This window comes from Rattus norvegicus, chromosome 11 (genome assembly GCF_036323735.1).
Source record: "Rattus norvegicus strain BN/NHsdMcwi chromosome 11, GRCr8, whole genome shotgun sequence".
Classification (NCBI taxonomy): Eukaryota; Metazoa; Chordata; class Mammalia; order Rodentia; family Muridae; genus Rattus; species Rattus norvegicus.
Genome location: NC_086029.1, coordinates 43,162,287 through 43,188,687, shown reverse-complemented (window position 1 = coordinate 43,188,687; position 26,401 = coordinate 43,162,287). Strand labels below are relative to the sequence as shown.

At 48.0% G+C, this 26,401-nt stretch overlaps 1 protein-coding gene across 1 annotated transcript in view; it reads right to left on the bottom strand.

Moving 5' to 3' along the window:
* Positions 1 to 26,401, bottom strand: part of Hunk (hormonally upregulated Neu-associated kinase) — a 117,259-nt gene that overhangs the window by 55,815 nt on the left and 35,043 nt on the right. The window contains exon 2 of the mRNA NM_001191662.2: positions 10,679 to 10,971. Within this exon, the coding sequence (NP_001178591.1) occupies positions 10,679 to 10,971 (293 nt within the window). The remainder of the gene's footprint in view (positions 1 to 10,678; positions 10,972 to 26,401) is intronic.

Here is a 26,401-nt window from a genome sequence, read left to right as displayed (position 1 = left end):
GGGAGTAAAGGTGTGTGCTACCACATCCAGCCCTGATTTTAGAATTATTTTGTGTGTGCGCGCTCACGCATGTATGTGCACACACACACACACACACACACACACACACACACACACCTCTCACATTTCATGAAACAGCTTCACTGGCGTTTGTCAAGGTAGAATCAGGGGTACCCTGGGTCAACATGGCAGCTAACCCTTCCTGAAGTAGACATTTACAATGGAACACTTGGTCTTCCCTTTTCATATGGCTCACATAATGCCTGGGTCCTTTCACTCTCCCACCGAGCTACACCACTGGCTAACACTGTATAAATGTATATCTGTGTATGTTAATATCGGCTTGAAGCCCTAACCCATAAGCACCCATTTAAAATCTCCATAAATTAACCACTGGGTGGTCCCTTTCAGTGTTATCTCTCAAGCCCTCTCAACTGGAAGTCACTCTTCCCAAAGTTGTGATGAATGTCTAGTCCCATGTCTTCATCTTCCCTTCTACCAGATTCCTAGCATGACCCCTAGAGCCCTGGAGTCATCAGTGACTCTGAGTGTCCTGTCCTCTCTCACTGTATCTTGGTTGGGGAAACCACCGTGGTGTCCACTATGCCCCTATGATAGGAGATCTACAGAGACTTTGCAAGGGATGGCTTCTTTCCCAGAGATAACTAAGACTTCACATATGTCTAACTTTCATTCAAGCATTTACGGTAATTCCAAGTGGTGGGCAAACCTACAGTAGTGTACAAGAACAGCCCAAAGTGTGATCTGGTGAAAACCACACAGCCACATGGCCAAGGCACGCTCTCAGTCTAAGACAAAGCCACAGTTTGCTTCAAGTGAAATTAAGCCTCGTTGCCTATTGGAAGTTACACTCAGGCATTAAAGAGGGGGAAAGTGTTCAGAACAAATATTGTGCAGAAAAACAGCTTAAAGAGTCAAGGTAAAAAGAGAGTAATTGCTACGAATAATAAACCGAGCCTGAGTAATGCTGGGGGCCATGAATGCCTAGAGGAGAAACGGCAACAATTAGGGCAAGCGCAGAAACACTACAGAAGAAAAAAAGACAACGGCAAAACCCAGGGAACATTAACAAAACCTCGAGGAGTATGAAATGAAATCTATTCAGTAAATGGAGAATAAAATCAGATCACTGTCTTCCCATCCGGTACTCTCCCCTAAGTGACCAACTCCAGTCCCAGGAGACGTGGATAGAACAGACCCACTTAGCTAGGGTGTCCAACCAGATTATACCTTGTCCAGCTTTCTAGAGGATTCCAGTAAGCTCCGGTTTCACTGCCAAGATGGCCCGAGGCCAGCGGTGGGGAGATGAAGTCCCTCTGTGCTAAGTGATCTTGATTGCCAAGGTGGCAAAAGCTTTAATCCTTCCTGGACGATGTTCCCACCGCCTGCTTTGAAAGAAGGATCCCACATCTAAATTTGGGGGAAGCCTTTTTTTTTTCTTTGAGATGGAAAAGGGTGGGAGGTTGAGGGGTAGGAAGGTGTCTTGCTATGTCTGACCTTAAACTTCTGGCAATGCTCCTGCCTCAGCTACCCAAGAGTGGGGTCCCTGACCTAATGTCCTGTGTTCAAATGTTGGTTTTACCTGGCTACAGTAAGTCCTCTGAATTCACATGATCTCCAGGTTTACATCCAAAATATATGGGGAGGGGGGTGGGGAGTAGAAAGACTTCTTGTGTAGAGAGTACACAGACCCCTTCCTTGCCGTTGACAGGGCAGTGTAACATTAGCATGGTGTTTGTATTGGTTTAGCTATTGTTATGAGTAACCTAGAGATGTCCAAGGGTTCTACGCAAACGCTAGACAGGTCATTTCATATCAGAGACTAGAGTATCTGGGAGGTGAGATGTGAGGGATTGGCTTTTTGTGGTGCCCTGCAGCTATATCCAAGACATCACAGATCCCCCAGGGACCACAGAAACGTACACTGCAGTGAGCCCCAATGTCAGCTACAGCCTTCAGTTAATGCTGATGTCTGCACACTAGTTCACCAACTAAAACAAGGGTGCCACGGTACCCGGGATCTGTAAGTAGACAGAATATGGAAGGGGAAGGAGGGGAAGGGAAGGGAGAGGGGAGGGGAGAGGAGGGAGGGAAAGGAAGGGAAGGTGAATGGAGACCCTGGAGTTTCTGTGCAATTTTTCTACAAGCTAAGCAGGTGATCTTTTCAAGGTAGCCTTTATGCTTTTGTGTTAAGCACATGCTAGGCCTCCCTCAGGTGTTCACTGAGGCACGGCCTCATTACCTTAAATATCACCCAAGTTTGTTCTGAGCAATGAGCCGCTCAAATACTGTCCAGCCACTCGACCATGACCAAAGAGGCCACAGATGATCCTGAGACATCACAAAATCAAGGCATGTTCTTGAGCAAAAGCGGAGGGTAAATTTATTCATAAGGCTTTTGGACTTGTGTTATAATATTTTAAAAATTACTGCCACTGTCCAGAAAACCAGCTCCGTCAGACTCCTATAGCCCAAATGCAAGCATGGCGCCCCATCTAGATCCATCACAAGATTTGAGTGCTTGGTTGTATTATACACCAGACTTTCCCCATGGGAAGAGAGGCTCCAACAGCAGACAGGAAAGGTTACCTGTTAGTGGTCCTTGACTAGATTCCTTACTTTTTATCAGGGAGGGAGACCTTCCTTCCACCTCACAACATTAATAAAACAAAAGCAGGTTCACTCCCTAGCACGCCAGGCGAGCCCGAAGCCCGGGGCTAGTTTATGGAAGTCACTTTCTCTGGGCTGCAGGGTTTCGAAGAGGAAGAAGTCTTATTTTGATTAATGTGTCCTCAGGCTCAGCCATGCTGCCACAAATGGCAGTCCGTTGAATAGAGTGCTGTTGGGTATGCTGCCGCACTGCTTTGTCCGTCGCCTTTGATGGACAGCTGGGCAGTCCAGGTCATTCATTGACTGCTCGTTATGTTCCTTTGGATATGTAACCTAGGGGCGTGTGGTAAGTGAAGTAAGGCTACACAGGAAGAGAAATACCTTATGTTCTCAGCCATTCGTGGATGCAAAAGTAGAGGCTTCCTCTAAGTAGGAGGCAGAACAGTGGCTGCCCGAATCTGAGAAGGGTTGAGGAAGGAGGTCTGAGAGAGGTCAGCAATACAGGTACAGCATGGCAGGGTGGCTACAGTTGACAACAGTCTAGTGCGGCTGAAGAAACGACTAGAAGACTGGCTTTGGAATGCTCTCCCCACAAGAAAATGACGTCGAAAACGATGATTGCTGATTACCCTGATCTGGCCTTCACACACTGCATTCACCTAGGAAAGCATCACACCACTTAAAGGGAAAGAGTCACTGAAACCTTTTGTACTATGTAGGGGTGGGGGCGCTTAGGAAAAGCAAGATGGAGGCCAGAGCAGGCGGTTATAGCTCCAGAGGCAGAGATAGGTTTCTGGGACGGGGCTGGAGGGCAGTGGGGTCTTCAGAACAATGGGGAGAGCGGTAATGAAAAGATGCTGCCCCAGCTGCCCTCTGCCATGGCACAGGGAGAGCCATTGAGAAGGCCACCCAACAGACACAGGCCGCTGGACCCATCTGCTGATTGGTCAGTTCCAGGAATAAACAGCCATAGGCCACGCCTCATCCTAGAGTGTTCAGTGGCTTCACAGAGATGCATAGTGGACTCACAGGAAGCCTCACCTGCCAATGGACCCTTGGTTCTGGGCCCCTTCCAAAGAATAAGCCATGCCTAACCATTAAAAGCTCACCCCAAGGTTCTTTTCCACCCACAAAGACTTTCTGTGGGAATTTTGGAAAAGTAATCTTGAATTTGGGTTGGGGGTGGGGGGACTGGCTATAAGGAATCCCAACTATTGCCACACAGAGAAGCATGACAGAGAAGAGAGTCAGAGAGGACTCCTGTTGTCATAGACATGTGGGCACTGATTGGGTGAGGTCAATTACACAGATCCCATGGGACAAGGGGATACATAAGAGGGGCATGCATGTGTCCACTATGTACTTGTGTGCATGAGTAAGTGCACATACACACTCATACATGACAGCATTACATGTGCATGTGTGCATGCCCGTGGAAGAAAACAAGCATGCATGGGGTACACATACATACATGCATGCACACACATATGTGTGCCCTAGTATACGAAAGTGCGAATGCATCACGTACATGCATGTACATGAGATCACATATATGAGCATGTGGACAGAATAGAAATGAGTGTGTGTGTGTGTGTGTGTGTGTGTGTGTGTGAGAGAGAGAGAGAGAGAGAGAGAGAGAGAGAGAGAGAGAGAGAGAGAGAGATATGGGGCGGGGGGCATGTCCTAGGAATAAAGACCTCTGTTCTGACCCTCAGCAGACTGAGCCTGTAACAAAGTTGAGGCCTACATGGAGTGGTAGGAAATGAGCAGAAAGGCCAGGGAGGTACTCGGGGAAGAGACCTTAAATGAAAGTGAAGAGTAGGGGATGCAATGTGCTGACGCAGCCAGAATTCAAGGGCAGTGAGGGGAACCTGAGACACAGAAGAACAGAGCCTCCTCAGAGTTGGGGGCTGAGCAGACAGGCAACAAACAGTCTGGGAAATGAGTGAGGTAGGGGCTGGGCTCCACACGCTCTTGCCGACCCACTTGCCAAGCAAGGCATTCGCACGCCTGAGTTTTTTATTCTTCCTTTAAAATAAAACAAAAGACAAACAGCATCCTTCAGGGCTGGAGAGGTGGCTCAGAGGTGAAGAGTCATGCTACTCTTGCAGAGGGCCCTAGACAGGTTCCCAACGCCCATGTGAGGAGCCTCACAGCTGCCACCAACTCCGAGAGACTCTTAGTCGAGGCTATCAGCGGAGTTGGAGATATGGCAGTCCTGAGGGAACATTTCAGAAGATGCTAGCAGGACCAGCTATAAAAACAGAAGCTGGAGTAGATAGTCATGGTGAAGATTCTAATATTACATGGGTCATCTTGAAGTTTTGGGGACTGTGAGCAGGGTTTCATGTCCAGCACATACCTACCCCCATATATATATATATATCACTCACACACACATGATAATGTGGAAGGGGTATGGCTCCAGAAAAGAGGACAGATAAACTATTTGGCATGGACAATCGGTATGAAGGGTGTGACCCTCTCAAACAAATGTCAAAGGGATATGATCCAGTAGGGCTAGAGCAACCTCAGAAAGGTAAAGTTTGGGGGACAAGGTTTGTCCTGTGGGGACAGCTACCGGTGTATTTCGGTAATAAGCTGAAACTAAGAGTGAGGGAAGCTTTTAGTTCCCCAAGGCAACAGGCACTTTGTATGAGCTGGAGTCCTTTTGGTTAGGTCTTGCCTTTAAAAGCATGGCACTAAGACCAAGGGATTTGTAAATTTGACTATTTTAAATGAAAATTCTATTTCCTCTAACGTTCCACAAGCAAGTTGCTAATCAGCTAAAAAAAAAAAGATAAAGTCACACTAAATGAACCAAGAACCCCCCTCCCCAAAATCCTGGGAAGACTATGGAATATTCCAGAAAGAACCTGGGACTACTCCCAGAAAAGTGCCATCCGGATGCAGAAAGCTGATACTAATTGAATTCATTCCATTTTCCTTCCCAGACCCCTGGGACAAGATCTATTGTCTTAGAGTTCAGGTCTGAGCCATAACCTAGGCAGAAGACCAGGCAACGAGTACCCAGAGCCATGAGTGTAGGAAGCAGACGGGTGCTTTGCATGTACGTAACCACGGTGCCTGGGAACAGAGAAAGATGGTGAAGGCAGCAACCAGCTAAGGGCCATGGTGGCCATGAACAAGCAGAGCCCATCTTGGACTGAGACTAACACTCCCTGAAAACGCAGCCCTACTGAGCAGGTCAGACGACAGAATCCCACACTCCGAACACACAGCAGATGGTTCAACACCTTCATAGAGCAGACTGGCAAGGACGCAGGAAGCCTGAGCCTCGCCAGCCCGCCCGCCGTAGGCTCTAAGCAGTGGAGACAGTAGATCCACCATTGTGACTCTGTTTTTCAAATACACACACAGCGTGTGCTCTAGCCAGTAGCTGCAGACAGACGTTTTGCTCCCCACCGAAGGCTGGGGGATCCCCTGCAGTTACCGGATGGGAGCAAACAGAATGCAACCTCTCACCTGCCTACCCTTTTCCTCTGCCGAGAAACAACTCCTAACGTTAAAAGGATTTGCGCAACCTGCACAGGTGGTGCCTGCCTCTCTCAGCCTCAAGAGAACAAAGGGCCTCTCTTTCCCACAGCCTTCCCCCTCAGTGGTGGGGACACCTCCCCACAGTTGATGAATGAGGAGGGTCAAGGCCCTGGGCAGGGAGGTGCAAACACTTGTCTAAGCACAGGCTGCACCTCTGCTTTGATCCTGGAGCCCTTTCTTCTGGTCCTGCAGGCCAGTGGCTTGTCTCTTCCAGCTTAAGGACGGGGAGGGACGGGGGTCTGATGCCACTCTGGAATGCTGCGTCTATGGACGCTGAGTGCAATCTGTTACTTTGAATGACCAGATGAGTCTCACAGGGTTCTGGAGGGTTCAAGTTAAGAGTCAAGCTCTGTGTACAATAGGCAAATCGTCTGATGGTGGCGTCCTGCTGGGAGAGCATTTCAGAGACTGAGGAAAACAAGCTGGGGGCTGGGCAGAGTGACTCATCCATCAGGTGAAGCACAACATGAAGACCCAGTCTGAATCTCCAGAACTCTGAGAGCTTATAGCATCCTGCAACGCCAAGAGCCAAGGGCCCAGTACGCCAGCAGCGTCCCTTCCAATGCCTTTGCTGGTTTAATCCATTCGCTCACAAGCCTTTCCACCAGAGACTCCGGGCCTTCTCTGAAATGCTAACTTCTCTCGTTCGTTTGAAAATTCTAACCTCAGAATAATTTATGAACTTTACTCCTCCACAAGCACATGAAAAGAGAATTCTCCACCACTAGGGTAAAAGGGGGACCAAAGAAGTGACAGGCAAAAAAATATGCCAATGTCCCCTAAATTAAAAAACAAAATAAAAATTAAAATTAAAAGTCAGTTCTGTGGAGTTTTTGAAAGCCAAGACATTTGAATAAAAGCCACCTGTGAATACAGGATAAGAAATATTCTAATGGTTGCCTTCACAACCCATCCCCCACATCCACGTAAGGTAACACATCCTAATAGGACTTCCAGGGACCTGAGGAAAGAGCTTCGTCACTAGCGTGCTTGCTATACATGCATGTGGATCTGAGCTCAGGCTCCCAGTACCCACGTAAAAGCCAGGCACAGAGCTGCACGCCTGAAATCACCACACTACAGAAGAAGCCAATCTAACCTAATCAGTAAATCCAGGCCTGAGTGAGAGGCTGTGTCAAAAATAAGATGGAAAAGTGACTGAAAAAGACCCAGTGTCAGCTGGCCTGCACATGCACGCTCGCACACACACGCACATGCTCACACACATGCACATGCTCACACACACACACACACACTTGTACTTACACATGCTTACAAACACACACACTTGTATGTACACACACACACGCACATGCTCACACACACGCACATGCTCACACACACGCACATGCTCACACACACGCACATGCTCACACACACGCACATGCTCACACACACATGCTCACACACAAACACACACACTTGTACTTATACATGCTTACACACACACTTGTATGTACACACAGGTGAGAGCACGCGCGCACACACACACACATGCTCACACATGCTCACACATGCTCACAAACACACACACATGCTCACACACATGCATATGCTTACAAACACACACACTTGTATGTACACACACAGGCGAGAACGCACACACACACACACACACACACACACACACACACACACACCGTGACTTCCAGAGAGAAAAGCAAACTATACTTGTATTCTACTCTCTCTCTCTTTCCTAACTTTGAAAGACCGGAGCCCTCACCAGCACTGGATTATAAAGCTATTTCCAAGGAGAGAGAAGAAGGAGAAAGCTACAAATGAGAGGTTTTTGTTTTTTTTTTTTTTTTTTAAAGCATCCTGTCTCTGCTATCAAAACATTATTAAATTCCTTCCTTTGACATTCTGACAGTAATTGCGCCGAGGGATTGGGTTTTGTTAAAATTGCTTTAGAGGGGCTTCTGAGAATTTCCTGTGGGGGAGGCTCAAGTGCACCTCGCAGGACTTGCTGGAGCTTCCTTTGTTGTCCTCTGATCCTGAGAAGCTTGTCACTTCTCACTTCTCTTGGGTTTTTTTGATAGCATGGAACCCTGGGGAAAAAAACCACCATGTCACTTGCACCCCCAGTTATATTTTCTGCTGTGACCCACGGAGTCTGTAATCGGAGCTGGTTCAGCCATGATGTCTCTGTTCCTGTCAAACAAAGAAGGAGCCAGGCGCCCTTTCAACCTCATTGCCTTACACAGCCAGGGTTGACCATAGAACGCACAAGCCAAAAACAGTATTGCACACTGTAAACTTCCAAATTCCCTTCCTTACTGGCCAAAAGTTAAGAGTTCTAACAACGCATGACTATAGACAGTGAGTGACTAAGGCTACATGTATGAAGTGGATTCTCACCTGGGCAGGGAGTGATAAGACTGGATGGTGGTGAGGCCACAGCCTGCCCAGAAAAGCCTTAAGCAGTAGGACATCCTCGCAGTAACCCTGGGTTCAGATCTGACAGAGCAGGGTAGCCTGTGGCAAATCTCACTGGGAAGTCACCGCCCTGTCAACCTGGGAAGTGGAAGTGCTAGAATTTATTAAGTCCTTCACTGGTCAGAAAAGAATGACTTTCAGAAATGTGAGAGGGGGCATTCAAGATGAATGATAAGAAAATATGGTGACACTTGACCCACTAACTCCCCATGTAGAAGAATTAATTCTCCAGGAGCAGCAGATACAGAAACACATGGCCACAGAAAACTCCACTATGGAAGATGTGTTGAAAGATTATTCATAGTGGCCCCAAAGTGGAAGCAACCAAAATGTCCATCAGCAGATAAAAGGAATAATAGACTGTGGTATATCATACACTGAAATATTACTTACCTAAGAAAAAGAAGAGAAAACTAATACAAGCTCTAATGTGGGGGGGATCTGGAAAGCTATGCTACATGAGATGCCAGCAGCAAGACTATGTATTTTATGGCTCCGTTGCTGTGGAATATCTAGAATAGGCAAAGCCACAGAGACAGGCAGTGGATAAATAGTAAGGGGCAGTGGGAGGGAAGAAGGCTGAATGGCTGTCATAGGAACAAGGCTGCTTGGCAAGGAATAAGAACGAATCTAAAATGGGATGTAGGGATGGTGGCAGGACTCTGAATACACTTAATACAAGTGAATTGAGTATTTTAAATTGTGAACTTTACATCTTAGCTTTGCAATGTTTAAACACTTTAAACAATGTTTGAAGGCACATATGTGCATGTAAAAATATATACATGCACATTTTATGGCTTGATTTTGCTTTTGAAAATGAGTTAAATGATTTTCATTTTTTTCTCCACAGCACAGTAATTAGTTACAATCCTATAAAAATAAAAATAAAAAAACACCAAGACATTATTAGAGAGGTTCACTCTCTACTTTGTTGTTGCTTTGTTTTGGTTTTGGGCTTTTTTGTTTTGTTGTTTTGTTTTTTTTGGGGGGGGTTGGTTTGTGTTTTTGTTTTTCCTTCCAAGACAAGGTCTGACTCTGTATTCTTGACTGTCCTAGAACTCAGAGAATGAACCAGGCTGGCCTCAAACTCCCAGAGATCTGCCTGCCTGTGCCTCCATGTAGCAATACACCCAGCACTCTGTTAGGATTTTGTTTTCCATTTTATACGTGTGTGTGTGTGTGTGTGTGTGTGTGTGTGTGTGTGTGTGTCACTGCAGAGGGTGTGTACGTGTGAGTTCCGTGTCTACAGAGGCTGGAGAGGGCCCTGGCTTGTGGCAAGTGAGTTCTGTGGTCCCACTTTGTTTTGCTCTGTATACTTACTATTTGTTTTTAAACGACACTTTTTTCTATTCTGTGAAATGTTCATGCATTATATGATGCACTTTGTCTTCAATGGTCAACTTGAACGAAATCTAGAACCATCTGAGTAAAGCCTCAATGAGGGTGTGTCTTGATGAGTGGGAAGACCCAGCCCACTTCGGTCTCTTCCATTCCCTAGGCTGTGTGAGCGTAGGGTAGGTGAGCTAACTACTACTCTGCAAGCACTTGCTGCTCTCTGCTCTCCACTGCAAAGGGGGCATGATTAGCTGCTTCCAGCTCCTGCCACCTTTGATGGCCCCGTGGTGACAAAATGGATCCTAAAAATTTTGAGCCTTTCTCCTTTAAGTTGCCTTTGTCCTGGCATTTTATTACAGCAACAGGAAGTGATGCTAAGATAACTTCCTTAGGAAATGATAAGAACAGAGGTAACACTTGCCTGTTAGTGCTCTTGCCTAACACTAACTCACCAGAGACACAGGTACCTTCACTCCCATTTCACAGATGAAGAGACTGAGTTCAGAAGAGTGAAGTAGCATATCCAGGAACAAAGAACCATTACAGAGCAGAGGCAAGACCCAGGCGCAGGCACTCTGGCTCTAGATTCAACTCTTTGAATCCCCATCCAACTCCCAAAACAACTCACGGAACAAAATGGAGTTGCCATGGTTAAGCCTTGCTAGGGGTGTCTGCTCAGTACAGACTCGGGGGTTTGGGCCTGCCTGGCTCTCACCTGTGCACCACCCCGGCACGGTGCAGGTGTTCCACGGCAGAGATGAGCTGCCGGATGTATCTGCGGGCCTCCGCCTCATCTAGCCGCTTCTTTTCATAGATCTTGTGCATGAGATTGCCGCCGGGACACAGCTCCATGACCAGGTAGTAGCTGTTCTCTGTCTCTAAGATGTCCAGGAGCTGCGTGATGTTGGGATGGCGGATCATCTGCTGGATCTGCCCCTCTCGACGCAGGTTTTTGGTAACGTAGGTGTCCTTTTTGGCTCTCTTCTTATCGATGACTTTGATGGCCACCTAAGGCGAAATAGAAAGTGCGGCTGTTATCAGATACCATAGACAAAGGTCATTCCTGGGGGAGTCTCTAGAACTCTGAGGATTCAGGGCTTTCCCTGAAGCTAAGGAGACCTGGGTCTGAAACAGCCGAGGAGCTGGACCTCACTGAGCTGCACAGCTCCTGCCTGTGATGTGCAAGTCTATGCATTCCGTCTCCAACACCACGAATAAAATCAACCAATCCATCAAACAGCACCAATGAAAAACCAGACAAACCAGAACACCAGGGGGAAAACGTTCTTTATTAAAGAAGAAATAAGATTAACATAAGCATCTGAACCCGGGCAGCTCAGCCAAGAGCCCAGGTCAAACAGCTCTCCACAGGGAGGGGGGCAGGGATGAGACATCAATTTCTTCTGGAACTGGGGACTTGGCCACTTGCTCATAGGACCTACTGTCTTTCTTCAGGTGACCCTGAGGCCCCCACTTCAGGACCAGCTACACTACTCCCCCATTTTCAGTTCTAGGCACAGTTACGGACCCAGGGAGGGCCAGACACAGCTCACTTGGCCTCAGCTCTGTGGCTCCAGGTCAGAGTGTCTCCGGCCCCCGGTGGTGGCTCCTTGTCCTGGCAAATCACCTTTCTGTGAACACCCACCCCACTGTTGAGATCCAACCTCACATATCAATCACCCACATGTTCTTGTCCTAAACATGGGAAGGAGGACGGACAGACAGACAGGAAGATTCTATCCATGCAAAGCTGCACTACCCTCAGCTCTCTTTCCCTCCAGAGAGTCACCTCTTCTTCCCCCCCCCCTCAGTCCTGGGGCACATCCACTTCCCCCTCAGTCCCTCTCAGTATGGTCAGCTGTGAACAGCATGCCAGTTCATCCCTCCAGCGGTCCCCATCCGTCCTTCCCCTCAGCTCACTGACAGGCTGCCTCCCTCGCTCCCAGAGCTGCTACCTCGGAAGGACACTCTGGAATAGAGCTCGGAGCCCCTGGGTGCAGCCGAAACCCAGGGGCCTCCCGACCACTCCTCCATGTTTTTTTTTTCCCAAGGACCGGGTTTTGTACACAGTGCATCCAACACAACTTCACATCAAGGCAGCTCTACACATAAACACAGGGTAAGTCCGTAAGCAGACAGATTCACTTGCAGTGAGCGGCTCAAATAGTATCTTCTGGACGTAGTTCCTGATAATTAAAACCCGAGACCTCATGTACATCAAGGTATCCGTGGTTAATGATAATGCACCTCGGGCTTCAGCACACCACACGGGAACTGCTCAGCGGGTGACTGGATGTTAATGAGTCTGAGGGTGGAAATCATTTCACAATATCCACACCTATCAAAACACCACGCGGCACACAATAAACACATACACGTTGTAGCTGTCAATTAAGCCTCAGTTGAGCTACAAAGATACTATTAATAAAAAGAAAATGAGGAAAAGCACAAGACAAAGACAAGTTTAAATTAACAAAACTCTGGCCGTTAGCACACAGCCTGGCCTACAGCATCAATGTTCTCACGACTCTACAACCTTTGTCTGGGCCTCCCCTGAATTCAGTCTATGATCCACCTAGAAATTGAATGAAGGAGTCTGCAGCCCAGGAACCTGGGTGAAATGTTTTGGGATTCACTCACATTTTCTCATCAGCCCCACCATGGTTACACCAGGCTACCCAGGGTACAGCCTGTCTCCAGTGTGTGGTCGGAGATGGGTCTACAATATCCTAAGTCCTTCAGCCGCCCTTCCTGTCATTTATGTCAGGACAGACTAACTCAAGGGCTACAAAGAGCCCCCAAATCCTTCACATCCCGCACACTGAGACTCTGTCAGATGTTAGGATGCCCATAGCCTGTTCCCACTGCACCTCACGACACATTATGAACAGTAGTGGCTGCGTGGCTATGAGCCACTGAGATGACTGAGGAGAGCCTGGCTGTGAATCCCTGAGTCTGGTATGGCTTCCTGAGAACCAGCTTCCTCCTCACAGGGAATTCCACACCCTTTTCCAGAGATACGAAGAACAAACCAAGGGCCATGGGTAATCAGCAAGAGAACACCCCGGAGGAGGCTTGCTCATGCTTCCCTCACAGCAGGTCACTTTCCTGTCCCATTCTTCCCTCCCAGGCCAGGGCTTACAGCCCACTGGAGCAGAAGTTACGTCCTGGTTACAGCTCATCTGAAACTCATTCTAGATGTTAACATCACCGCTTTATCAAGTGCACGTCTTCCTGGCCCGTGTGCGTGTGTGTGTGTGTGTGTGTGTGTGTGTGTTTCCTGTGTGTGTGTTTCCTGTGTGTGTGTGTCCTGTGTGTGTTTCCTGTGTGTGTTTCCTGTGTGTGTTTCCTGTGTGTGTGTCCTGTGTGTGTGTGTGTGTTTTCCTATATGTTTGTGTGTTTCCTGTGTGTGTGTGTCCTGTGTGTGTGTGTGTGTTTCCTGTGTGTGTCTCCTGTGTGTGTGTGTCCTGTGTGTGTGTATGTGTGTTTCCTGTGTGTGTTTCCTGTGTGTGTGTGTCCTGTGTGTGTGTGTGTGTGTTTCCTGTGTGTGTTTCCTGTGTGTGTGTGTCCTGTGTGTGTGTGTGTTTCCTGTGTGTGTTTCCTGTGTGTGTGTCCTGTGTGTGTGTGTGCGTGTGTGTGTTTCCTGTGTGTTTCCTGTGTGTGTGTCCTGTGTGTGTGTGTGTGTTTCCTGTGTGTGTTTCCTGTGGGTGTTTCCTGTGTGTGTGTCCTGTGTGTGTGTGTCCTGTGTGTGTGTGTGTTTCCTGTGTGTGTTTCCTGTGTGTGTGTGTCCTGTGTGTGTCCTGTGTGTGTCCTGTGTGTGTGTGTGCGTGTGTGTGTTTCCTGTGTGTGTTTCCTGTGTGTGTGTTTCCTATGTGTGTGTTTTTCCTATATGTTTGTGTGTTTCCTGTGTGTACCCTGTATGTGTTCGTGTGTTTGTGTTTTTCCTGTATGTGTGTTTCCTGTGTGTGTGTGTGTTTCCTGTGTGTGTGTTTCCTGTGTGTGTGTGTTTCCTGTGTGTGTGTGCTTCGTATGTGTGTGTCCTGGGTGTATGTATTGCCTGTGTGTGTGTGTGTGTGTTTCCTGTATGTGTGTGCGCATGTGTGTGTTTCCTGTGTGTGTGTGTGTTTCCTGTGTGTGTGTGTTTTTCCTGTATGTGTGTGTGCGTGTGTGTGTTTCCTGTGTGTGTGTGTGTGTGTGTGTGTGTGTGTGTGTGTTTCTCGGACTGCAGAGATGGCTTAATCAGTAAAGCATTTTGCCTTGTAAATTGAGGACCTGGGCTCAATCTCCAGAACCCTGGGGGAGGCACAGTGGGGGGAGCCAGGCATGGTGGTTCATGCTTGTCATTCCATCAGTGGGGAAGCAGCGAGACAGATGGATCCCTAGGGTTCACTGTCTGGCTTGGCAGGCTTACCTACTTGGCAAATTCCAGGACTTGGCGAGTCCTGGTCTCAAAAACCAGAGTGGGTAAGATCTAATGACAGCCATGGGGGTTGGGGATTTAGCTCAGTGGTAGAGCGCTTGCCTAGCAAGCTCAAGGTCCTGGGTTTGGTCCCCAGCTCCGAAAAAAAGAAAGAAAACAAAAGAATGACAGCCATGGTTGACTGTTGGTCTCCATGCAGGTATGTACAGATATACGGACACCCGCACACACATGTGCACCCTTGTACACACTCACATACAAGTACATACTTGTATGTCTATTACATAGACAGATAGACACAGACAGACAGATCTGTCTTTGGGCCATGGGAGGATGCTGAAAAGCCACAGCCACGGGAGCTGAGGGCTGCCTCTGCCTGACTCGTCTGAGGTGTTAAGGCCCTTTGGCAATGAAGTCTTGAGAGCACATAATAGACAGCAGTCTAAACAGCTAGCAAAAATATGACCTTTTACATAAAACCAGCACACAGTTACTGTTGAGATAGTTTATTTCACTCATTAATGGCCTATCCTGGGCCGAATAAAGACCGTCCAAAGACGGTAAGTGCTAATCCCTGAATCATACCAACGTGACTTTATTTTGGACTCTGTAGATGTGGTTAAGGGATATGAGGAGATCAACCTGAGGTACCTCAGTACCTCACACCCTACAAAGTGTTCTTTTGCAGAGGGAAACTGGTGCGTGGCTCAGCCGAGAAGGATGAGGAGGTGGGTTTTAGAGATGGGGCCACAAGCCAAGGGACAGGAGCAACTGCTAGAAACCAGGAAAGAGAAGAAGAGGGGCCTCAGGAGAGACAGGAGGCTTTGCAGGTGCCCCAAACTGTGAGAATTCGTTACAGCAGCCACAAGGCATGAATAACTGCCCAGGGATGGGGAGGGGACAACTTTACAAGCTCATGACCACCCTCCTCGTCAGCCACAGATCAGGCTGCCTTCTACCTGAGCCCATCTCACTCCTTCCCCTCCCTGCCATCTCAGCAACCCCTGACAGCTCATGTGACCCCACAGGCAAGGTCAAAGGCCAGTCTCTCAGGTGATTCCAAATTCCGTCTGGCTGCCAGCTAACACCATCACAGGCTCCTCTTTGTATCACAGATCTATCTCCTGGTAAACCCAAGGTAGCCCAAAACCCTATGTAGAAAATGCACAGCCTACTCTAATACACCACCCACCCTGGCTCGGGAGTACAGCATGATGTCAAAATGGACGGCCACGCTTAGCATCACGGAAGGAGTACCATACCACATACCACCAGCTCAGGGAATGACTCAAATGCAAAACGGTGAGGTATACGGTTTTTACTGACTGCAGATCCACCTTGTCAAATAATCCTAAATTGAACCAACGTAAGCCAAAGAATTTCTACCATTTCCTAATCCTCTCCAGCTCTCTCAATTCCCTGGAAGGGGGAAAAAGGCAACTGTATGACTCACAGCAGGGAGCACCTCAGATGACTCACAGCAGGGAGCACCTCAGATGACTCACAGCAGGGAGCACCTCAGATGACTCACAGCAGGGAGCACCTCAGATGACTCACTGCAGGGAGCACCTCAGATGACTCACAGCAGGGAGCACCTCAGATGACTCACAGCAGGGAGCACCTCAGATGACTCACAGCAGGGAGCACCTCAGATGACTCACTGCAGGGAGCACCTCAGATGACTCACTGCAGGGAGCACCTCAGATGACTCACAGCAGGGAACATCTCAGATGACTCACAGCAGGGAGCACCTCAGATGACTCACAGCAGGGAGCACCTCAGATGACTCACAGCAGGGAGCACCACTCTGGAACCATCCCCTCAGCCCTGCCCTTGAGCTGTCTCACAGAGCCCTTTGTATCAATAGTGTGGAAACTGGAGTCTCAAAGACTGGTTCCTAAGCCCTGGAAGCCGTAAATGTTGTCTAATTAAGACAGGGGTCTTTATGGACATGATGACACAGTCTTGAGAAGGGAAGGTCCCCTTGCATCAATGGAGTGAGTCCCAAAGACTATCTCAGATGACCTTAGAGGATGAAAAGGATCCGTCAGGTGTCCTAATAAGAAGAGGGCAGCTACACAAACAAGGAGACCATGATTAGTACAGCCACCAGAGAACAGAACAAAGCCAAGGTCTCCCCAAGGGTCCCAGGGTTGGGGGGAGGGAACGTGGGTCCCATTATCTTTTTGTGTTAGAACCCATGGAGTTGATTTCGGACTTTGGATCTCAGATACTGGTGAATAATTTCCTGTTGTTTCAAGCCAAGTCACGGTAATTTGTCACAGCAGCGCAGGAAACTAACATCGGATGTCACCAGGATGTCATTGATGTCTTATTTCTCCAGTTCTAGTCACCCAGCAGCCCTGTGAGAACATCTCGAAGGGTTAAAGCTACCTCAGGGGGAGAGTGCTGTCTGTTTAGCTCCCTCTCCATCTTCAAAAAGACAGTCTCGTTTCCATTTTGGCGCCACAGTGATAACGCTTAAACATGGGGCGCCATTCTGATTACATGAAACCATTTAATCAACGGCGTGTGCAACAACTGAAGTGGGAACTGAGTGGGGATTAAGGGAAACACAATCAGTGATCAACACAGTGAGGCCTGGGGTTTACCAGGATGGAAATCAGGAAATCTAATTGCAAAATGTCTATAATGCCCTTTCCATCGGGTAAAAGCCAGTGTGGACTTGGGTCTCTCTGAAAATTGTGTTAGGGAAGAGAGTTTTAGACGAAAAATGCATTGCCAAAAAAACCCTGTAAAATAAGCAGATTTAGCATGTTCTAGACCATGGGAGAGAGGCCGCCAGTGTCTGAGACCATCGCTACAAAGCCACTGAGGGTCAGCACTGTGGCAATGCTATTTAGGAACTCCCAATCAGTGTGTGTGTGTGTGTGTGTGTGTGTGTGTGTGTGTGTGTGTGTGTATGGTGTGTGCATGTGTGTGTGCATGTATGTGTGTGCATGTGTGTGTATGTGTGTGTGCATGTGTGTGTGCATGTATGTTGTGTGTGTGTGTATGTGTATGTGTGTGTGTGGTTTTTAGTTCTCTCATGTTGGGAAGTGTGAAGGAGGAGGTCAGGAGACAATCTAAGTCCACGATCTAAGACTATCAAGAGAACCAGTTCTCTAAGGTCATTGAAACCAAGGATCTAAGTTGCAAAGGCTCTGAAATTTTTACAAAAGCATCTGCTTCAGGTCTAGAAGTTGCTTCTGTGATTCAGAGCTCTGGCTGCCCTTCCAGAGGCTCCAGGTTTGATCTCAGTGTCCACATGGCAGCTCAGAACCCACTTGGGGCTAAACCCAGGCGGATACGACACCTTCTTCTGGTCTCTGCAGGCACTAGGCATACCTGCAGGCCACACAGCCATACACATAAAATAAAACTCTAAAAATGAAAAGAGGAAGTTTTAAAGATTTTGCCGTATTTCCAGCATGCAGAGCCGTGATGCACGGCGGCTGCAAGCAGGTTTATTACCAGCTTTTCCACTCATAAGAAACTCCCCACTACCCTTCCTCTTTCCCTGTCCAAACACACCGAGAGCCAACCCAAGACAGCCGAAATCTCATTCAAATAACGAGATGAGCTCTCTACAAAGAATGGAAGTCCCTTGAGATTAATTTAAAAAAAAAAAGTAAAGTAAAATAAATAAATCAAACAGGAAGACCTAAAGGAACAGGAGAAGGCTTTGCCTTGCATGGAATGGCCCCTGTCACTCTCCAGGACAAGTCAGAAGGAAAGAACTCTTGTGGGTTCCATATCAGGAGGAAAGGGACCTGTGACAGAAAGGAACCCCAATGGTTCTGCTGTATATTTTAGGGGGATAAGATGTGGGTACAGCAATAGCCTACAGCTCCCTAAACCCTAGTGCACTTGTACTGTGCCCTGCACCTGTGAGGACTCCTTACATTAAGTCAATATCACCACCACATTACTTTCAATGGCTCAGCCCATAGAGAGTGAAAGCTCATTCGGCTCCAGTCAGCCAATGGAACGATACACACCCTGCCTCGACCCACAGCTGTGGCCCACAGACAAGAAGCACGGGCCTCCCCCAGGTGTCTTGAATTCTCCCACAATGTAATTGTTTTCCAGTCCCAAGGCAGTGGTCGTACCAACCTAGTTTCTCTCATCGTTAGATACTGACTTGGTTGAGACTGTCTACACGGGACCAGAGTTAGTAGCATTGTCAAGACATCCCTTTCTCCTGGATTCTGGACAGTCTTTAAAACTCATCCTTCTGAAGCTAGATCCAGAATGATGTACCAACTCCCTGAATAGGAAACTCGGGTACTAAATGAGTCTTCTGTGTGGCTGAAAGAAAAATAGACTCCTTTCAACATCACAGAAGCATGCCTGCATTTTACACATTTCACAGTGGATGCTGGGTTTCCAGGAGTTCATGCCTTCAAAGCACCTTTGTATTGTAATGTATAAAGGGTCTGACTGCTCAGGGAATAAGCACTAACAACGAGATTTCTTTTGAATTTGGAAATGAGTCCCAAAAAGCTTTCTGTTCAGAGCACTTTGGTTTCCTAATGGATATTATCTGCTAAACTGAAATTAATATTCCGTGCTTTAATGAACAGGCATTCGGCATTAAAGCTCACTGGATACTACTCCAGGTAACAACAATTGGCCACGACTGACTCACGGTTTCTCAAGCTTGTGTGTAGGGAGAGGCTCGGATCATTTGCAGTGGTTTGAAATTACTAAAATGAATTGTCCTTCCTTAAATGGGTAAGTTGAGGCCTTAAGTTCAGTGTGACTGTGTTTGGAGACAGGGCTTTGAAAGAGGAGATTAAAAGTAAAGCTTAGTCACAGGGGTGGGGCCATGGGAGGACATGGCCAAGAGGGAGAGAGGCCTGAGGTGAAACCTGTCAGCACTTCCAATCTTAACCTTCTAGAACCACAAGAAAATTAATGTGTGTTATTTAAGCCACACGGTCTATGGGATACCTTCATGGAGCCGGAGCAGACAAATGGGCCACCAAACACATTACTGCAGGGTTCCCCACAGTAAGAACAAGGGCCACCAAGACTAAGGCAGTTCTCAGAGCCCCTCTCCTCTCCTCAGCTTGCTTGCCCCAGGCACAGCAATGGTTCACACTTGCACAGGTTCAGCACTGGCAACAGTCAGGATTCAAGCCGGGCACAAGTACTTCGGACTGTTGACTGCCCTGTGACTGGGGCCTCTCAAGAGGGCCTCGATGATTTGACTAATAGAAAAGGAATTATAGCGCCTTCATCTAGGATGCTGGAGAGACAAATGAACCCTTGACAGCACAGTTGCCAGATTCCTGTCATGGCTTGTGTTTTACTCAAGAGAAAATATAAATAAATAAATAAATAAACAAACAAACAAACAAACAAACAAACAAACAGGAGGTAGGAAGCCCTTGCAATCCAAAGCCTATCCGTGCAACTGTCCCTGTCAAGTCCCTAGTACCATTAGGGACATAATCCAGGATCCCAGTTCTCTCTGGACCTACATTCTCTTCCCTCAGGCACAGCTCCTCCTGCTTCTCCTCCAGGGCTCAGTTTTCTTTTCTCATTAGAGAGAGGTACATGTCCCCTCCTCTGCTGTCCTGGGTCTAACGATGTCCACACGCTATGACTGACATCTCTGCTTTACATGAGCTGTAATGTGCATGCAGTCATCTGTGTGTGGATCATCCAAAGGCCACTCAACACTGTGTCACCTCTGTATATCTTCCACGTATCCACAGGCTGTTCCAACTGGCAGGCTCCTTCACTTCCCTCTACTCTCCCTCCGGTCCATCCCTAATTCTCCATCCCTAATTAATCATCAAGGCCTTCCAGCTCCACCTCCTAAGTCCCCCTCCCTCCACCCCTCACCACCACACTGACCTGGGTCACACTGCCCCGATCATACCCTCATCTCCAGCTCTGGTCCCTGCTCACCCTGGCCTGGAAATTCCTCCCACACGTAACTCACTCACTCCCAACTCCCACTCCACTCTCGGACTCAGGTTACACTCTTCTCCCAACACTTCAATGCCACACACAGAGAGAGGCCGGGGGAGGGACAGGGAGAGAGGGAAAGAGGGACTGAAGTACCTCATACACACAGAGAGGCAGAAATTGCGTTTGGCTTTCTAGCCCTTAGTAAAGTCCTTGGGGTCAGCAAGAACTAAGAATGAGGGAGGGATGGAATGAGGGCATGGATGATGCTGTGGGTAGACAAAATGTTTGTGGGTAGATGGATGGATGGATGGATGGATGGATGGATGGCTAGGTAGATGGATGGATAAGTAGATGATAGATAGATGGATAAATGGATGGATAGTGGATGGGTAGATCAAAGAATGGAAAATTCCACCAATACTCCACAGACAGCTTGTATGTTCTTGGTCATCTCTATGGCTTCTTGGAGGAACTTCCCAAACTGTAACAGAGCAGAACAACACTTTTGCTGCATTGTTGGGTAGGAATAGTGAATACAACCTATGGACACAGACTCAGCTGGTGAAAGACTGTGATGAAGATATCACAGAGCCCGCTCTAAGGAGCACTCCCCATTCCAAGAGTGTCTCCTGAAGCCTACTCACTGCTACAACCCCACCAAAACAACATCCACAACCCACCCAATCAGGTCTACTTTCCCTATAGGTCACTGGATTTGATAAAGATACCTCCTTTAAGGTACATAATGTTCCCACCTGCAACCCTCCTAGGCTCTAGGGTCCTCTCGCTCTCCTTAAGAGCTCATCCTTTCCCTAGAACCCACTTCTAGAACCCATACCTAGCACCAGTGCCCATGTGCCCAGTGCCTAGCTGTGTCAATAATAGGAAAGGAGCTCAATAACCATGTCGACTAGAGAGGTTAGAGGGAAGAGAGGAAGGATGGACAGACAGATGACCCCACCCCAGCCCTTTCCCAATTAAGTGTGTGTTCTGTGGCTCTACCTCCAACAGGACAGCAGCCATTTACTTAGACTAAACATTTATTCTAGAAAGTGGGTACACAGGAAAAGATCAGCTCTGGATGAGCGTTACCAGAGAGACGGGACCACTGCCAAGTTCAAGTATGGACCCAGCCATCCTCCCTGCAGCTGATTAGTCTTACTACTGACAGCATAGTTGAGAGAGAGTTGAGGCTGAGTCACATGAAAATTCACATCAGCAGCATTAACATAGGAGCTCCAGGAATCCCCCCATGCCAGAGAGACCCTCATTGTTCCCATCCTACCCCCTTGTGCCCCCCAAAACCCCTTCTTCTTCAACAGTTAACTCTGGATTAGAGGATGGATGGATGGATGGATGGATGGATGGATGGATGGATGAGCGGATGGATGGATGGATGGATGGATGGATGGATGGATGGGCAGATGGATGGATGGATGGATGGATGGATGGATGGATGGATGGATGAATGGGTGGATAGATGGATGGGTGGATGGATAGATGGGTGGATGGATGAGTGGATGGGTGGATCTCAGCCAATTAACCGTTCTAAGCTCCAGACTTATCTGAGTTGCCTGCTAGCTTCTCAAGAGCACCAGATCCATGTGAACACACGCAGACGCCAAATTTCTTCAAGAAGACCCAAGTCCTAATGTTGCCTACACAGCCTCACCTCAACCGCTCCTATCTGTCCTTGCCACCCCGGGCTGCATACTGACTAACTCCTGCTGTTTCTCAGGCTACTCAGGAACATTGATCCAGAGACCTTAACCAGATGCTAACACCCAAAGCTCAGGAGACTTTGAGCAAATGTTTCCTTTTAGCAAGACCACCTGTGGACTCCAACGCCTACCTCTTTCCTATCTTCCCACTCCATGGCACTGCCACCTCTGCAAGCCATTGGAACTCACTGCATACAGACTCTGTGAGTGCCCACAAGCCTAGGAAAGAAGGTGGCCCCTTCATTTCCTGCCACACACAGAAGGCACTCAAGAGAATGAATGAGTGAATGAATGAATGAATGAATGAATGAATGAATCCAAGTGCACTTGGCTAAAGGGGGAAGTTCTGGAAACTTGAACTTATTTAGGTTGAACCTGTCCCTTGAGTAATGCATGGGTTGAGTCTCCAGTGTGACCGTATTTGCAAAAAGGGCCTTACATTGGGAAATCAAGGTAAAAAGAGTGAATCTTCAATCTGAGAGAGCCAATAACTTCCTAAGAGGGAGACACTGGTCATGTGCACAAGCAATGTTACCCTTAAGGTCACTGCCTGGGTCCTGGTAGACCTAACAAGCTAGCCTAGCATCCTCAGTAGGCCAACTGAACCATATGGAGCACAGCAAAGAGATTTATTCAATTCGACCAAGTCAGAAAGGGGAAGAAAGAAAGAGTCCCAGTGAGCTTCTCACCCATGTGGGAGGTCCTGAACCAGGGCTGGGTCAACACAAGTCAAGAGACACGTCTAACAAAGCTGCCCTGGTCAAGAGGTGTCCCACCCACCCCTGGGCCATCCCTGTCTCAGTTCAGGGTCTCTCCTGCAGGGGCTCAGATAAGTCGTCAGATGCGTGAAGTGTGTTTCTGGGAGACAAGCTTGCCCTCTGGCTGGCACACGCTTGCAGATTTTTCCTTTTCTCAGCATAAGACTCCTGGGGAGATGCCAGTATGGAGGAAACCATTGTTGAAATCGTCTGATCACCACAAGGAGGGTCACTGACATCTCTTTACAACATCATCCCTGTCAGGACAGTCAAAAGGAGGCTATGTGAGGACACAAAAGGAAACAGCAGGATGGTGGCCTTGGGAGAAACCAAACCTCTGCAAAGGCCTGGACCATGTGAAAGCAAAAGCCAGGGCTATTTACCCTGCCCATCCCAGGCCTCTTCCTAACCTTAAGCAAACAAATAAGTTGATGGACACCCTTGTAAACTTCATTATACACAGTAGAATCTGGGTGACCATGCAGCATGAATTCAGCAAAGAAGTTCTCCCAACCCCCAAAGAAGCCAGAAAAGGAAAATGACAAAGGGTTTGGGGCTCTGCCTCTCCAGCCCCAGCCAGAATTCAGTGGAAAAGGACTGAATGCTGGCACGAATAGCAAGACCCAGTGGGAAGTTTTGAAAATCAACTGGCTTTGTGCCTTCTTCCCCAGAACCTGTGTGTACACGTACCCGACTGGAACGTGCCCCTGTGTGGATGAGAATTATTTAACAGGAAGCAGAGAATATGCTTTGCCGCCTTCATAATTAATATCAGTGTTGCTTGGATTCCCAGAGAAAGAAATGCCAGACAGCAAGCATGCATGACTGTCTTTTACAGGGACTAATTGCTGCTGCTTATGTAGCTGAACACAACTGCTCCTGACCCCCTGGCTCCCTGCTGGCCTTCCCCCACTGCGGCTGTAAGCTAAAATTCATCTCTTTGTAAACGAAGGGGAGAGGAGAGGCGTCTTCTCTCCCAGTATTAAAAATGAGTGAGGAAAAACTTCCTTCCCCAGATGAAACCACAGAGCTCATTAGAACAGATCTCCCCGACAGCTGACGTACCTGGCACTGGGCAGAAGCAAAAGCCTCGACTCTATTTTAAGGGGGAAAAAATAATCAGCCACTTCAGGGCTGGGGAGCCCTCCCACGCCCGCCCTGTGGAGTTCGGAAGCTACTTTCCCGGGGTTACTCTGTACACACTCTACTCTGGCTCTAATTTATTGGGCAAATCACCCTGGAAACACACCCTGCTGGTGGGAAAGAAGAAACCAGATCCTGCTGGACTGGAAAAAAAAAAAAAAAAAAAAAAAGCAAACAGGAGCTGGCATGGCAGAGGCTGGACTGCAGACGTGGGCGCCTTCGAGGTGCTGGTGATTCTTACCCAGAGCCTGCCTGCCTTCTTCCTTGCTTGTGATCGTGTTGCCTTTGTAAGCCATGACAAAAGAATGCCAAGCTAACCCCGAGTACGCACATAGTAGGACTGCGGGAACTGGGGCATCTTACAGGGCGATGAGGTACTGATGAAGAGAGGTGCAGAGGTCGTGCCATTCTCTTCCGTGATACAAGGTTGTAGAGGCCACGTGACCTTTCTGGGCATCCCCCACTCTTGGCCTCTGAAGCCACTCCATAAATACCGTAGCTGAAATACTGCATTCTCCGTCCCCATCAGCTCCCCAGCAGTCATTTCTGTTCCTTTATTTTTTTTTTTCTGATTCAGCCCCCTTATTATCCAGAATCTAAATCAATGGCTACAGCAGGAAAGGTTAGATTATAAAGATTATAAAGAGATAACAGCAAGGAGATTCAAGAAATTCGAAGGGCACTCCTTCCTCCTGCTCACAATCGAGTTTCTTCTTCCAGAACATTCCATCTGGGCTAGCCTCTCTCTGCTTCCATCTATCACACAGTGAGGCTGAAGCGTTGTCCCTAACCTCTGGTGGCAGGACATCTTCAAATTAGATCTCATAATAAGATATTTGAAAGTCTCCATCACTGGGTACCAGCCCTGCCTCCTGCACCCTCCATGTATTTTTCTTGGAACACATCATATTTTAAGGACTTATAGTCGATCAATTTTTGTTTGGCCTCCCCCACTTTTGTTCAGATAAATTTTGCATTCTTTAAATGTGTTTATGTAATAATCATTGTGAAACATGGACTCCTTTATTTTGCTCATTCCCTATTTTATCATCGTCGTCATCATCATCATCATCATCATCAGGAGGGGGTGTCACCGCCTGCATGTGAAGGGCAGAGGGCAGTCTGTGGATCCGGTCCTCTTACACTTTGATGAAGCCAAGAGATCTGACTCAGGTTTGGCCAGCACTTCTTACTGACTGGATTCCCTTGCTGGCCCTCGTATCCCCATCCTCCCCCGCTCTCCACATTTCTCTCTCTCTCTCTCTCTCTCTCTCTCTCTCTCTCTCTCTCTCTCTCTCATTCTCTCACTCATTTATTTTAGGGTTTTTAAAAAAAGAGTGATGTATAACAAAACCATCTTCAACATTTTATATGTGTTTGCATTTGTGTGGGGGAGAGTGCACTTAGGGGGACAGCGCCCACTTGAAGCGGCAGTGTACACACATGTGTACGGGTGTCCGTGTGGAGAGCAGAGGTCCCCTAAGCAGGGGCCATCTACAGTGTTTTCTAAGGAAGCATTGCTCAGTGGTCCAGAGCTCATCAATAGGTGAGCCAGTGAAGCCCAGGGATAGACAGGTCGTGTGTGTGTGTGTGTGTGTGTGTGTGTGTGTGTGTGTGTGTGTGTACCACATGCATGACTGGTGTCTCAGGTCAGAAGAAGGTGTGGGCTTCCTTGAAACTGGAGTTACAGATAGTTGCAAGCTACCCTGTGGATGCAATGAACCAAACCCAGTCCTTTGCAAGAGCGACAGGCACCAGTGAGCCATTTTCTTCCAGCCTCTGCGTTCAGAATTCTTAATGAGCTTTCTTATGAGCTCTGCGTCATACAATGCCTCGGAACTCTTTTGACAGTGCTTTACACTTCTACAGCACATCTTTTATACCTGGCTCTTCTCTGATACCAATTGTTCTCTAGGCACACTGCCTGTCCGAGACCCAGAACTCACCCAAAACGTCAGAGTGCATCTGAACCTACTTGGCTCTCACAGCTAAGTTGAGGGTCCCAGAACTGAGAAATCCCTGCAAGAAGCTTTCCCTCCTGTGACTCAGGATAATAAAAGTGGCCAAGGTATCACATGCTGTGCCTGGCACACGGTGCCCATCATCCATGGCTCCTGAATAGCATTAATGACACACAGCTCCGGGTGGTCATAGAAGTCAACACTGGGAGGCAGAGATGACAAGGACCCAGGGGAGTGACAGACAGGATAGCTCAGGGGAGGAGGGATTAAGTGCACACAGGGCTCCATTTGGCATTCCCACAAGCTCCTTACAACTCACTGCAGGTGGCTCCCTTCCTGTCTCCTGCCTAAGTCCCACCTAAATCACCCACTGTCAGGTCAGCCCCAGAGCTGTGCTCCTCTGGATGGGAAAAGAAGGCCCTCCCCAGACTCTGCTCTGATTTATCTGTGTGCAATTAGGATGTCAGTCTGAATAAAGCAGAAATTGTGTTCCTGCAAGGCCTCCATAAA